Source organism: Coregonus lavaretus, assembly GCF_964263955.1.
Source record: "Coregonus lavaretus genome assembly, chromosome: 8".
Lineage (NCBI taxonomy): Eukaryota > Metazoa > Chordata > Actinopteri > Salmoniformes > Salmonidae > Coregonus > Coregonus lavaretus.
The window spans coordinates 25,928,742-25,941,910 of record NC_139995.1 but is presented as its reverse complement, the minus strand read 5'-3'; the positions used below and the strand labels follow the sequence as shown (position 1 = coordinate 25,941,910).

At 41.6% G+C, this 13,169-nt stretch overlaps 1 protein-coding gene across 2 annotated transcripts; it reads left to right on the top strand.

Annotated features, from left to right (window-relative positions):
• Positions 1-1,214: 1,214 nt before the first annotated feature.
• Positions 1,215-11,319, top strand: LOC311134230 (type-1 angiotensin II receptor-associated protein-like). 2 transcript variants are annotated; one of them, XM_084167845.1, is made up of 5 exons: positions 1,215-1,331; positions 1,882-1,916; positions 2,319-2,427; positions 2,658-2,868; positions 9,761-11,319. In XM_084167845.1, the coding sequence occupies exons 1-5, from the start codon at positions 1,305-1,307 to the stop codon at positions 9,844-9,846; spliced, it is 468 nt and encodes a 155-aa protein (XP_084023971.1). In that variant the 5' UTR covers positions 1,215-1,304; the 3' UTR covers positions 9,847-11,319. The 2 variants fall into 2 exon arrangements, with proteins under 2 accessions (XP_084023971.1, XP_084023972.1); XM_084167846.1 differs by lacking the exon at positions 9,761-11,319 and adding an exon at positions 8,251-8,990.
• Positions 11,320-13,169: the final 1,850 nt, after the last annotated feature.

Genomic DNA, 13,169 nt, shown 5'->3' with positions numbered 1-13,169 from the left:
TAATAGTAAAGGAAATTGAGGTTGTCTCTTTTGGCTTCAATAAGAAATGGGGTAAGGATTTTCAGTGGTTGGTGGTGCACCTCAGAAACAGCTATTATTCTACAGAGATTGACCAGTATGAGATACAGTACATAACAGGGTGACTGGTATACAATATACTTTACAGTAAAGTTTCATATCTGCCTCAGAGTTTTTGATTTCACGAGGAACATGACAAACTGTCCATTAAGAAACCATTTAAGGTGAGTTACAGAGAGATGAGATACAAAGCAATTCTCTGAAGCATATGCTGTTCTGAGAGATTCAGTATTTTCTTGACATGGGATTTTGATGTTATTAGATAGATCACCTCAGTCAGTGAGAGAGGTTTCATGTCTGTCTGAGGAGGAAATGTCAAGAGCTGTAATATGATTCTGTCAGCTCATAACTGCAGAGCAGTGGTGTAAAGTACTTAAGTAAAAATACTTCAAAGTAGTACTTAAGTCGTTTTTTTGGGTATCTGTACTTTACTCTTCATTTTTTTTGACAACTTGTATTTTTCCTTCACTACATTCCTAAAGAAAATGATGGACTTTTTACTCCATTCATTTTCCCTGACACCCAAAAGTACTCGTTACATTTTTAATGCTTAGCAGGACAGGAAAATGGTCCAATTCACGCACTTATTAAGAGAACAAGTGGTCATCCCTACTGCCTCTGATCTGGCGGACTCACTAAACACAAAGGCATAATTTGTGTGCCCCTGGCTATCTGTACATTTTAAAAACAAGAAAATGGTCTGCTTTGCTTAATATAAGGAATTTGAAATGATTTATACTTTTACTTTTGATACTTACGTATATTTTAGATGGAACAGCCATCTATAGACTTATGGGAACACAGGATATTCAACTTGTGATATCTATTGAACACCTCACTATATTGCGACATCTATGAAAAGTGGCCACTGTAACCAATTCAACCAGAATGCCTATAATACAGTTGGTGTGTTTGGATGTGAACAGTTTTGCCCACATTCCAATAAATACATGGTCTAATATTAATGATAATTGATTTACTGAATGGTGACCAAGACCACCAACGGCAGATGCTCACGTCTTTATTGCAGTATGAAATAATAACATGGAGAGGGGAGATGGACGCAAAGGGTCACGTGAAGGGAGTCAGGGTGTTGTCACATGGGTTGTGTTTCCTGCCGGGTTAGGAGTGGTTGAGAAGTTTTAGTCAGAGAGAAGTTGAACAGTTATTTATGAAGTCCTCAAAAAACGAAGGGTGCCAAACTACATCTGCATTGGCCTGAAAATATGGAAATTCCTGCCATAAGCCTCAAGGTAAAGTCGGTTGTTTACATATTTACAATGATCACTGTATTTACACTGCAATTAAAAGGTCCGCACTTCGACAGTAGTTACATTTGTATCTTTCTTTTATCATCTTGTCACGTCCGCAATGTTACAGTTAAAGGAGCATGAGCGCTCCGTTATTGTAGAGAACAAAATAGGAACAAGTGTAACAATCTTCTCCCTTGTATAATGCGTGACATTTTATTCCTCTTGCGTTACAATTATTCTTATTTATTTTTACTCTACATCGTTGGGAAGGGCTGGTAAGCAAGCATTTCACGGTAAAGTCTACACCCGTTGTATTCGGCGCATGTGAAAAATAAAATGTAATTTGAAATGACTCGGGGGCTTATGACGAGATGTTGAGTCCCTGGTTAAACGTTTCCAATCAATTAAAATTATTTATTTATTGTGAATCACTGATCGTTTAATGAAATGTCAGGCATCAATTAAAGTGGAGTTGACGGCAGGCAGGTTCCCTTTCACGGGGGATAAAACATTTTGTAATATGTTTTGACATATTTTTTTGTCCCCGCAGGCCATAGTATTAGTGCACTGGCTACTGACCGTCTGGTAAGTGGATGGGTTGGCTCCTCTCAAGGATTTAAAACGTTTTTATATACCTGTTGAATTTCTCTTGTTGCCCTCTCCAACTGAGGAAAGTGGTCTACTCTGCATGCTTCACCTGTGATGTGTTTTCTCTATGGGTGGCTGCATAAACATAATGCCCTGCATGAAGACTTCTTATAGTTCCAGTCAGTCACACAAGAGGCTGTCTTTAATCGCAGGCCTACATTGTATGGACCATTTCTCACCTACCTGCTTTGCCTCCAGAGTTTGTCAATTAAAAATTGTCCATCTGGAGAATTATATTTAGGCCTACTCTTTTAGAGACGCTAGTATATACTGAAAACATTTGGAAGCATATGCAAGTGTCAGTTGTTATTTCTGACTGCGTGTTTGTGTGATTCCTAGGGGCTGCATGGCCTGGCTGCCGTCCTCCTATGCCTGGGGTAACTTCAGTGTCCTGGCTGTGGGCGTGTGGGCCATCGCTCAGAGGGACTCCATTGATGCTGTACTTATGGTGAATCACAGCCTCATACTCCTGTACTATCTGAGACAGCAGCCAACAGTAGAATCATTCTATCCATTCTATTTCTATGGGCCCTGGCCAGAGGAGGCTTGTGTGTTAGTTTTGAAGTATATCATCTCCTTGGTGTTCCTGTTCCAGACATGCTATCAATAAGAATCATCCTACCTCATCGGGCTCTAATACATATTCGTCTTGTATCTCCGTCTGCGTTTCTCTTCCAGTTTCTGATTGGGATTGCAGTGACGATACTGACAGACATTATCCATTTTGGGATCTACTACCCGCTCATTGACGGTCTATCTGAGAGGAACCGGGACACATTCCGCTTCAGTGCGGGCATGGCCATCCTGGGCCTGCTACTCAAACCTGTCTCCTGCTTCTTCATCTACCAAATGTACAGAGAGCGCGGAGGAGATTACAACGTCAACTTTGGTGAGTATGACTAGGTGTGAGTAGAGGCAGCAAGTGTTAACCATTAGTTTACAGTAAAGCTAGTTACTGTAGCTTCAAGTGTTAAAAATAAGGTTTTGGGGTTTGTACATCTAGTCTCACACAAAGGATTAACCCTGAACTGGTCTGGACAAAGTCAGAAGCAGGGTGTGATGCATGTGGTTCGTTTCCCACGGGGGGCCGGTATGAAAAATGTATGCACTCACTAACTGTAAGTCGCTCTGGATAAGAGCGTCTGCTAAATGACTAAAATGTAAATGTAATGTGCCTCAGTCAAATACCATCCTAGTGCCAAGGAGTTGTAGAGAGGAAATAACATTTTCCAGGCTGCGCTCTTGCCTGGGCTGTTTCATGATGTTGGCCATGAGAGAATTGTAGAGCACATGCAGATCAAACCAGAGTCAAGCTAATTGAGTTACAAAGACGGTCACAAGACAAATGCACCGGATACACCCACTAACTAGTGGACCAGTTAGAGAAGAGCTATGCCTTTGTAGCCAGGTTACATTATATAATCGATTAGCAAAATAATCCGATCTCAATTCAAACAAATACAGTATAAAAGAAAGGACAATTAGACAGTAGAATCTATAATGGCAGTGGCAGAAATCAACCAGCTCCCTTCTCAACTCCATTCTGTTGGTCTGAGTCACACTGAGATGTTAGCACAACACAAGTCTTGGGTGTTTTTGTAGACGGTTCTCACTCCTCACTCCTCACTGGAACAGGAATGGTATGTTAAGTTGTCCCGTAAACCAGTAAGGCACACCTGAAAGCCATTCATATATGAACAGTAATAATTGATATGTTGACTCTGTTTGTTTTAAATGCTCTCTGATTGCTTGACATTGGGAAGTCTCTGGGATCAAGGTGGCCTCCTGCTGTGCTACACACCAAAGCAATAAGGTGTGTGTCGATTTAAAACCATTTATTTAACGCTGATACGAATAAGTATAGTACATCAGTGGAGGCTCCTCAGAGGAGGAAGGGGAGGACCATCCTCAGTGAATTTCCGAAAAATAATTAAACATTTAAAAAGTCATAATTTTAGATAAAACTATACTAAATATATTCAAATGTCACCAAATAATGGATTAAAATACACTGTTTTGGAATGAAGGTCTACAGTAACCTCAACAGCACTCTCTGGGGTAACACCATGGTGTAGCCAGAGGACAACTAGTTTCCGTCCTCCTCTGGGTACATTGACATCAATACAAAACCTAGGAGGCTCATGGTTCTCACCCCCTTCCATAGACTTACACAGTAATTATGACGACTTCCGGAGGACGTCCTCCAACCAATCAGAGCTCTTGGAGCATGAACTGACGTTGTCCACCATATCAAAGGATCAGATAATTAATCTAGTACTGAAAGCATAAGATACAGCTAGCTAGAACTGCAGTGCATAAAATGTGGTGAGTAGTTGACTCAGAGAGAGAAATACAATAGTTGAACAGTTTTAAACAAATACATTTTTTTTAATGAAGGAGAAGCAAGAGAGAAGGAGAGCTAGCTATATATATATTTTTTAACTTTCACTTACTTAGCTAGTGAATGCAGCTAGCTAGTTTAGCCTACTCAAACCCGGTTCAAACAGAGAGGGATGCTATGTTAGCTATTTGGCTAAGGCTATCCAACACTGGAACTCAGGTCAAGGTAAGCTTTTGGTTTTATTAATTTATTGCAACAGGGGCCCACCTGTGTAACTGATGAACTGCTTGCTGTACACTGTACTGCATGATTGTATTGGGTTTACAAATGCGTTAGTTCTAGTAGCTACACTACATGACCAAAAGTATGTGTACACCTGCTTGTCAAACATCTCATTCCAAAATCATGGGCATTAATATGGAGTTGGTCCCCCCATTTGCTGCTATAACAGCATCCACTCTTCTGGGAAGGCTTTCCACTAGATGTTGGAACATTGCTGCGGGGACTTGCTTCTATTCAGTCACAAGAGCATTAGTGAGGTCGGCACTGATGTTGGGCAATTAGGCCTTGCTCACAGTCGGCATTCCAATTCATCCCAAAGGTGTTCGATGGGGTTGAGGTCAGGGGTCAGTTCAGGCCAGTGAAGTTCTTCCACACCAATCTCGACAAACCATTTCTGTATGGACCTCGCTTTGTGCACAGGGGCATTGTCATGCTGAAACAGGAATGGGCCTTCCCCAAACTGTTGCCACAAAGTTGGAAGCACAGAATTGTCTAGAATGTCATTGTATGCTGTAGCGTTAAGATTTCCCTTCACTGGAACTAAGGGTCCTAGCCCGAACCATGAAAAACAGCCCCAGACCATTATTCCTCCTCCACCAAACTTTACAGTTGGCACTATGCATTCGGGCAGGTAGCATTATGATGTGGAAAATAATCACTATACTTTATTAAAAATCAAAGTTCTTCCATAGTTTTTGTAGAATCAAGATTTGACTTTATTTAAATTTCAAACAAAGCCTTTTTGGTCTGCAGAGTAGCCCCCCTCTCTCTCTCTGCTCCCCATCTATATAGTCCCATTCTCATCCCTTCTAGCTCAAAACCCTTCCCTCTTCAGTTTCCCGCGCTCGATCGCTCCGCCCACTTCCTTTGTCTATGATGGCGGCTAAATTCAACTTGTATTCAGTTCAGAATCAATAGTAATACAATCAATCAATCCCTTATCTTGCAAAAACACTCATATTTAGTTTAAACTCTGGTCAACCCCAGCTCTCCCGAGCTTGACCTGAAGATTGATTGTTGGACATGACAGGTTCACTGAGGAGAGATGCATTAGGCAACAGTCTGGTTTCAGTCTCTGTTAAGGTAGGACAGCCATGGATTTAAGTAAGGGCGAGCAATTCGACCCTAGGTTAGATTCCCACTTCACACACACAGTGAAATTACCCAAATACAGTGGGGAGAACAAGTATTTGATACACTGCCGATTTTGCAGGTTTTCCTACTTACAAAGCATGTAGAGGTCTGTAATTTTTATCATAGGTACACTTCAACTGTGAGAGATGGAATCTAAAACAAAAATCCAGAAAATCACATTGTATGATTTTTAAGTAATTATTTTGCATTTCATTGCATGATATAAGAGATCATACGTTTCCTGTAGGTCTTGATCAGGTTTGCACACACTGCAGCAGGGATTTTGGCCCACTCCTCCATACAGACCTTCTCCAGATCCTTCAGGTTTCGGGACTGTCGCTGGGCAATACGGACTTTCAGCTCCCTCCAAAGATTTTCTATTGGGTTCAGGTCTGGAGATTGGCTAGGCCACTCCAGGACCTTGAGATGCTTCTTACGGAGCCACTCCTTAGTTCCCTGGCTGTGTGTTTCGGGTCGTTGTCATGCTGGAAGACCCAGCCACGACCCATCTTCAATGCTCTAACTGAGGGAAGGAGGTTGTTGGCCAAGATCTCGCGATACATGGCCCCATCCATCCTCCCCTCAATATGGTGCAGTCGTCCTGTCCCCTTTGCAGAAAAGCATCCCCAAAGAATGATGTTTCCACCTCCATGCTTCACGGTTGGGATGGTGTTCTTGGGGTTGTACTCATCCTTCTTCCTCCTCCAAACACGGCGAGTGGAGTTTAGACCAAAAAGCTCTATTTTTGTCTCATCAGACCACATGACCTTCTCCCATTCCTCCTCTGGATCATCCAGATGGTCATTGGCAAACTTCAGACGGGCCTGGACATGCGCTGGCTTGAGCAGGGGGACCTTGCGTGCGCTGCAGTATTTTAATCCATGACAGCGTAGTGTGTTACTAATGGTTTTCTTTGAGACTGTGGTCCCAGCTCTCTTCAGGTCATTGACCAGGTCCTGCCGTGTAGTTCTGGGCTGATCCCTCACCTTCCTCATGATCATTGATGCCCCACGAGGTGAGATCTTGCATGGAGCCCCAGACCGAGGGTGATTGACCGTTATCTTGAACTTCTTCCATTTTCTAATAATTGCGCCAACAGTTGTTGCCTTCTCACCAAGCTGCTTGCCTATTGTCCTGTAGCCCATCCCAGCCTTGTGCAGGTCTACAATTTTATCCCTGATGTCCTTACACAGCTCTCTGGTCTTGGCCATTGTGGAGAGGTTGGAGTCTGTTTGATTGAGTGTGTGGACAGGTGTCTTTTATACAGGTAACGAGTTCAAACCGGTGCAGTTAATACAGGTAATGAGTGGAGAACAGGAGGGCTTCTTAAAGAAAAACTAACAGGTCTGTGAGAGCTGGAATTCTTACTGGTTGGTAGGTGATCAAATACTTATGTCATGAAATAAAATGCAAATTAATTACTTAAAAATCATACAATGTGATTTTCTGGATTTTTTTTAATAAATGACAGACCTCTACATGCTTTGTAAGTAGGAAAACCTGCAAAATCGGCAGTGTATCAAATACTTGTTCTCCCCACTGTAGGTATACATGTAGCTTTTTCCTGCTTCTTAATTTACTGGAACTGTCATATGTATTAACTGCGTTTGTCATAAATTCTACTGTTTGTGCATCTTTGCCTGACATGGGGAGGTGAGAGGCATAATTTGGACTTACACATGAGTAAGTTGCTCCAGTGTCTATCATCATTGGTGTGCCTCTATTATTCACCTGAACCTTTAGCATAGGTTCTTCATCAGCCTGCATAGTTACTGCCACTAGCTGACCCTCCCCTTTAGGATTCCCTGGGCATCCCTAGTATCCATGATTTGGTCCTCCCCACGGGTTCACTAGGCTCTGTGGAGCCTGTGTCTGAGACTGCTGCCATTCAGCTAAGCTGGGCCCATTTCCTTGCCAATTACCCTGTTGTGGTTGCCTAGGCCACCGCGGCTTGGTGGGACAATTCCTTCTTGTATGTCCTGATTGATTGCAGCTCCAGCAGACACCTGGTCTTCTTGGTCCACCATTCTGGTGTCTGTTGCTGTGGTCGGTACCATTGATTCCTTGGTCTGTTTCCATTTCCTCTGTTTATATACTTTGATTTGTTTTAACACTTTTGTTTTTGTTTACTACATGATTCCATATGTTATTTCATAGTTGTGTGTCTTCACTATTATTCAACAATGTAAAAAATAGTAAAAATAAAGAAAGATCCTTGAATTAGTAGATCCAGAGTAAGTAAACCTTTTAAGGGAATTATTCCACTTTCATCAAGAATATTAAGTCTGCATGAAACCCTATTGATTTTGTCCGTTTTCGTCATCCAATCCCAAACATCTCACTGTCACCATTTCCTTTTCACTTATTTCACTGCTTGTGATTGAGTGTTGTCAGTAGCTTTATGTCTGTGAGTGGAAACTCTCCTGTCTTGTCTGTTTGGTGTGTTATGTTCTGACCCTGTTTGTATTTTGTCTCCATCTGTCTCCCCTCTGCTGCTGGCCTCTGACCCCTCAGACTTCGAGACCTCAGTGGACAGTCGCTGCACCACGGATAGTGCTGACAGTGCTTTTATTGGCTGCCGCTACTGATCCCCATCCTCTTCTTTTTCATAATTCCTTTCCTTCCATCATCCTCTCCTCCATCCTCTCCTCCCCTCACACAGAAAGTAAAGGAAACCGCTGGGCTGAAGAACTACAGGCCTACCTCACTTTTTGTTCTGTTTTCTGACTGTCCACTCTTTTACCTCTGGCCACATGACTGCAAAATCTATAGTTCAGTGTTCTGTACTCATGTCTTCCCATTCATACTCTTCTGCCAATCACATAATATCTACATGTCCCTCCTTCCTATCTAAATACTGAAACTGTCATCACTGCCCCCTACACTCCATGAAAATGATCTTTACATATTCTTGCTTGATGTTTTTGTGTTTGTAAGACAAAATAGCTAAGAATAAGGTTGAACAATTTAGGTCATAAACAGATGGTTGGAGATTTTAACACAACTTTGAGTACTTAAAGGGATACTTCAGGATTTTGGCAAGTTATACTTCCCCAGAGTCAGATGAACTAGTGGATACTATTTTTATGTCTGTGTCCAGATTGAAGAATGTTAGAGGTAGTTTTGTGAGCCAATGCTGACTAGCGTTAGCGCAATGACTGGGAGTCTATGGGTATCTACTAGCATGCTAATTAATTTATGCTGAACATTTTTGAAGTTGTATTTTTAATAAATTATATTTAAGTGAAAATGCTAAATTTTGTTTTGCCTGTTTTTGTTATCTGATTTTCACATCCATATTGTGAAAGCCAAGGTTGGCTCTTATAAGATAGAATTGATTGTTTACATTGCAGCTCTGATCATGTGATCAAGGTTCTAGGCAGCCATTGGTATTCTGTCTGGGGAACTGTTCAGTATGCACTAGTGGAATTCTGCACCCTGTCTTAGTAGGTTTATCCCCACATATTGACTTTTTAAAAGTGTGTTTTAAATCATGTTTGTGATGTTTGTAGTGGCTCATATATACAGGGTTTTCAGTTTAAACAATTCCTGAGCAGTCTGACTTTGAAAACATTCAGTCCTTTATCTCCTGGGTGGTGTTCTATTCCAATCTTTTTCTTCTCTATTCTTTGACTGTGGCTCCTCTGAACACAGACACGATTGTGTGTGAGTCCTTCAGATTGGTCTCATTCAAATGTAATTTGCAATTTTCTGAAGGAACATTTAACCTCCTCAAAATGAAGTTGATGTTCCGTTTTAGTTTTTTGTTAAATCTGTAATAGAACATTTGACAGTTATTTGAGGCTCACAGAGTACATTCAATCAAGCATTATTTGATTTGCCATATTCAGAAATGTGTCCTACTGGATGATCAATATGTAGCCAGAAGGTGAGAAGCCTTGAGTTCAAATGATCAACATATTTAAGAGTTATATGAATGTCAGTGAAGTGAAACAGGTTTTTGGGGTATAATGTACTGTACCAGCTACTTTATTTTCAAGACCTTTGTCTTATCTCTACACAGCAGGCATCCCCAGTGTAACACAAAACAGAGATGCGTACCAGTCCATTGACCAGCAGGACCAGACCACCAGCTCAGCCAACCCCTAAAAGCCTGAAGCAGCAAACTCCCACTGAGAGACAGCACAGCACAGCACTCACTTTATTCTCTTGGAAATGCATGGTTTCATGAAGGAATCCATCACATCCATAATGTTTTTGGTAAATGATGTGTTTTTTCAAAGCCAATTCAGTCTTCTTTTCATATGGGTATCTGTCCTTTGTCTGTTATTCTGTGCTTCATTCAATTCCTTACCAAAATACTCACTGTCATGGTAAAAGAATAGGACATGTATGCTTGATGCTCTGGGTAATGTCACACACTGGCATATGGAGATAACTCCTGAGTGGCGCAGGGGTCTAAGGCACTGCATCGCAGTGCTAACTGTGCCACTAGAGATCCTGGTTCGAATCCAGGCTCTGTCGCAGCCGGCCGCGACCGGGAGACTCATGGGCGGCGCACAATTGGCCCAGCGTCGTCCAGGGTAGGGGAGGGAATGGCCGGCAGGGATGTAGCTCAGTTGATAGAGCATGGCGTTTGCAATGCCAGGGTTGTGGGTTTGATTCCCACGGGGGGCCAGTATAAAAAAATATGTATTCACTAACTGTAAGTCGCTCTGGATAAGAGCGTCTGCTAAATGACTAAAATGTAAATGTAAACTTGAATGATAGACCCCAGTCACTGCCCAACAGTAAAAGGAGAGCTGTGATTAAGTTTCAGATTTTATGGTACAAAGCACTAACCATGTTTCCATCCACAGTTTTTATGCGAGGAAAGTCCTACCTTATAAAAAATAATCATCATCACGACAGCTGTGATGGAAACAAAGTTGTACTGAAATGCCAGCAGATAATTTGCTTGTTCGACACTAGCTAGGTTTCCTGCCAATTGGCGACGGATTTTCTTGCGAGTATTCCAAAATCTGCATAAAGAATATCTGCACATTTTTCCACCAGTGGTGTGTCCAACAAATGGACTTGTTGAGAATAAAAATCAGTGAGTGATGACGTAGTGCACACAAAATGTACCGAATAAAAATCTAAAGTTGTGTCTTTCCATCGCATTTTCAACTCACAAAAACGGTTGCGTTAAATTGCAAATGTGCCTACTCTGGTTTTGGCACACATGCTCTAGCCCAGTGGTTCCCAACCTTTTTCGGTTACTGTACCATCAACTGAATTTTGCTCTGCCCGGATTACCCATGAAGTACCCCCTCCTGTGCATTTTTCCAGTAAGCATATGGTCTCATGAGTCTTCTCAAGTACCCCTGGTTGGGAACCACTGCTCTAGCCAACAGATACAGTGCGGATAGGCTACTCTACATTATGAGATTATTAAGAGCGAAACAAATTTTTGGGGTCAAACGGCAGTCAGGCATCGATCATCATGTCCCCAGAATAAGACCCTCAATATTGATTGGAAAGGAGCATCAAGATCACCGTGCACTTTCACCACCCTGTGAAGTTCATCATACGTTTTTTATTCTGTAGCCTAATAAACTAATAAACGGGCACTTTCATGGCCCCGTGAAGTTCATAATTTATTTCATCTGTAGCCTAATAAACTGCATAGTTTCCAGAGTCGTAGCGGGAGGACCACACACCAAATCATCACGTGACTCCAAGCTTACTTCTATATGATGGTTATTATATTAATATTTGTGAATTAAGACATTTCCATAACCATTTCTCGCATAATTCATTTTACCGACACAAAAAGATCTCACCATGTAGAACGAACAAATGATCTGTCGGCATTTATCAAATTGTACTGAAACTTCCTGTTTCCGTCACAGCTGTCATGATTTTTTAAAAATATGGTATGACTTTACTCACATAAAAACTGTGGATGGAAACGTGGTTATGGTGGGATCTTTTTGTGTGTAAAATTAAATATGCGCGAAATGGCGGCTGAAACGACTTTATGCGCAAATATTGATATAGGCCTAATAACCATCATATCGAAGTAAACTTGGACTCAGGTGATGATTTGGTGTGTGGTCCTCCCACTACGACTCAGGGAAACTGTGCAGTTTATTAGTCTACAGATGAAATAAATTATGATTTGATTAGATTTAGTAGGATCCCCATTAGACAATGCCAATGGCGACAGCTATTCTTACTGGGGTCCGACATATAACGAAAAAGACATAAATGAACTTCATGGGGTGATTCAAGTGCCAGTTGATGAGCTCGAGGGTCTTATTCTGGTGACATCCTTGATCGATCCTTGACTGCAGTTTGACAAATAAAAATATTCTTGCTCTTATCCATAATAATCTCATCATGTAGCCTAGACTATTTCACTCACACTGTATCTGCTAGCTGTTGGCTAGAGGCGGGTGCCAACACCAGAGTAGGCACATTTTGGCACATTTGCTATTTAACGCAGCAGTTTTTGTGACAAAACTATTGGTAGAGTTGTAAATGCGATGGAAACACATTGAACTTGAGATTTGTATTCGGTACATGAAAACATTTTGTTATTGTATGTGCATTATGTCGTCACGCACTGATTTTTTTCGGCAAAAAGTCAGTTTGGTGGAAAATCTGCGCATATTTTAATTCATTTGGGATTTTAGAATATTCGCATGAAAATCGGTCCCCAAATGGATGGAAACCTAGCTACTGGGATAATAATGTAGAGAACACAGTTGGCCAAATATATACAGCCAAGTTTGCGCCACCTCTTACCAATATCTTCCCTGGCCAAAATGCTACTATATTTCTTACTTTTTGTCTTTTTTAAAAAGATGCTTGATGAAAGATATTTGTTGTCATAACCAACGTTCCATCTAAGCTCTGCGTATGTGTGGGCGCATAGCTCCCCCCGGACTGCCTCACAGAATAAATATCAGCCCGCCCTGTTCAGAGAAGCACGACATTGAACTTCACTAAACTTTCTGGAGTTTTCCCAGTTAGTTAACACCGATCAACGTTTCCCTTTACTGTAGAAATTGTGATCGAATCAACACAATATTAGCTACTTTCAATGCAACATACCGAAACAAAACAAACTATGCAATGGATTCTGTTGTAGTCAGAATGCATAGGCCCTGTAGCTCAGTTGGTAGAGCATGGCGCTTGCAACGCCAGGGTTGTGGGTTTGTTTCCCTCGGGGGGCCAGTATGAAACTGTAAGTCGCTCTGGATAAGAGCGTCTGCTAAATTACTAAAATGTAAATATCAGAGTAGGATTATATTGCACTGATGAGAAGCTACAATTGGATCAACAGATTGAGCTGGAATGTGCTCACCGGTCTGGGAAGCCAGGGGGCACTGGTGGTGCCAATGGAACCAGACCCAGGCCAATTGTAGTGAAATTCCTCAGGTTCAAGGATAAGCTTGCAGTTCTTGAAAAAGCCAAATGCCTTA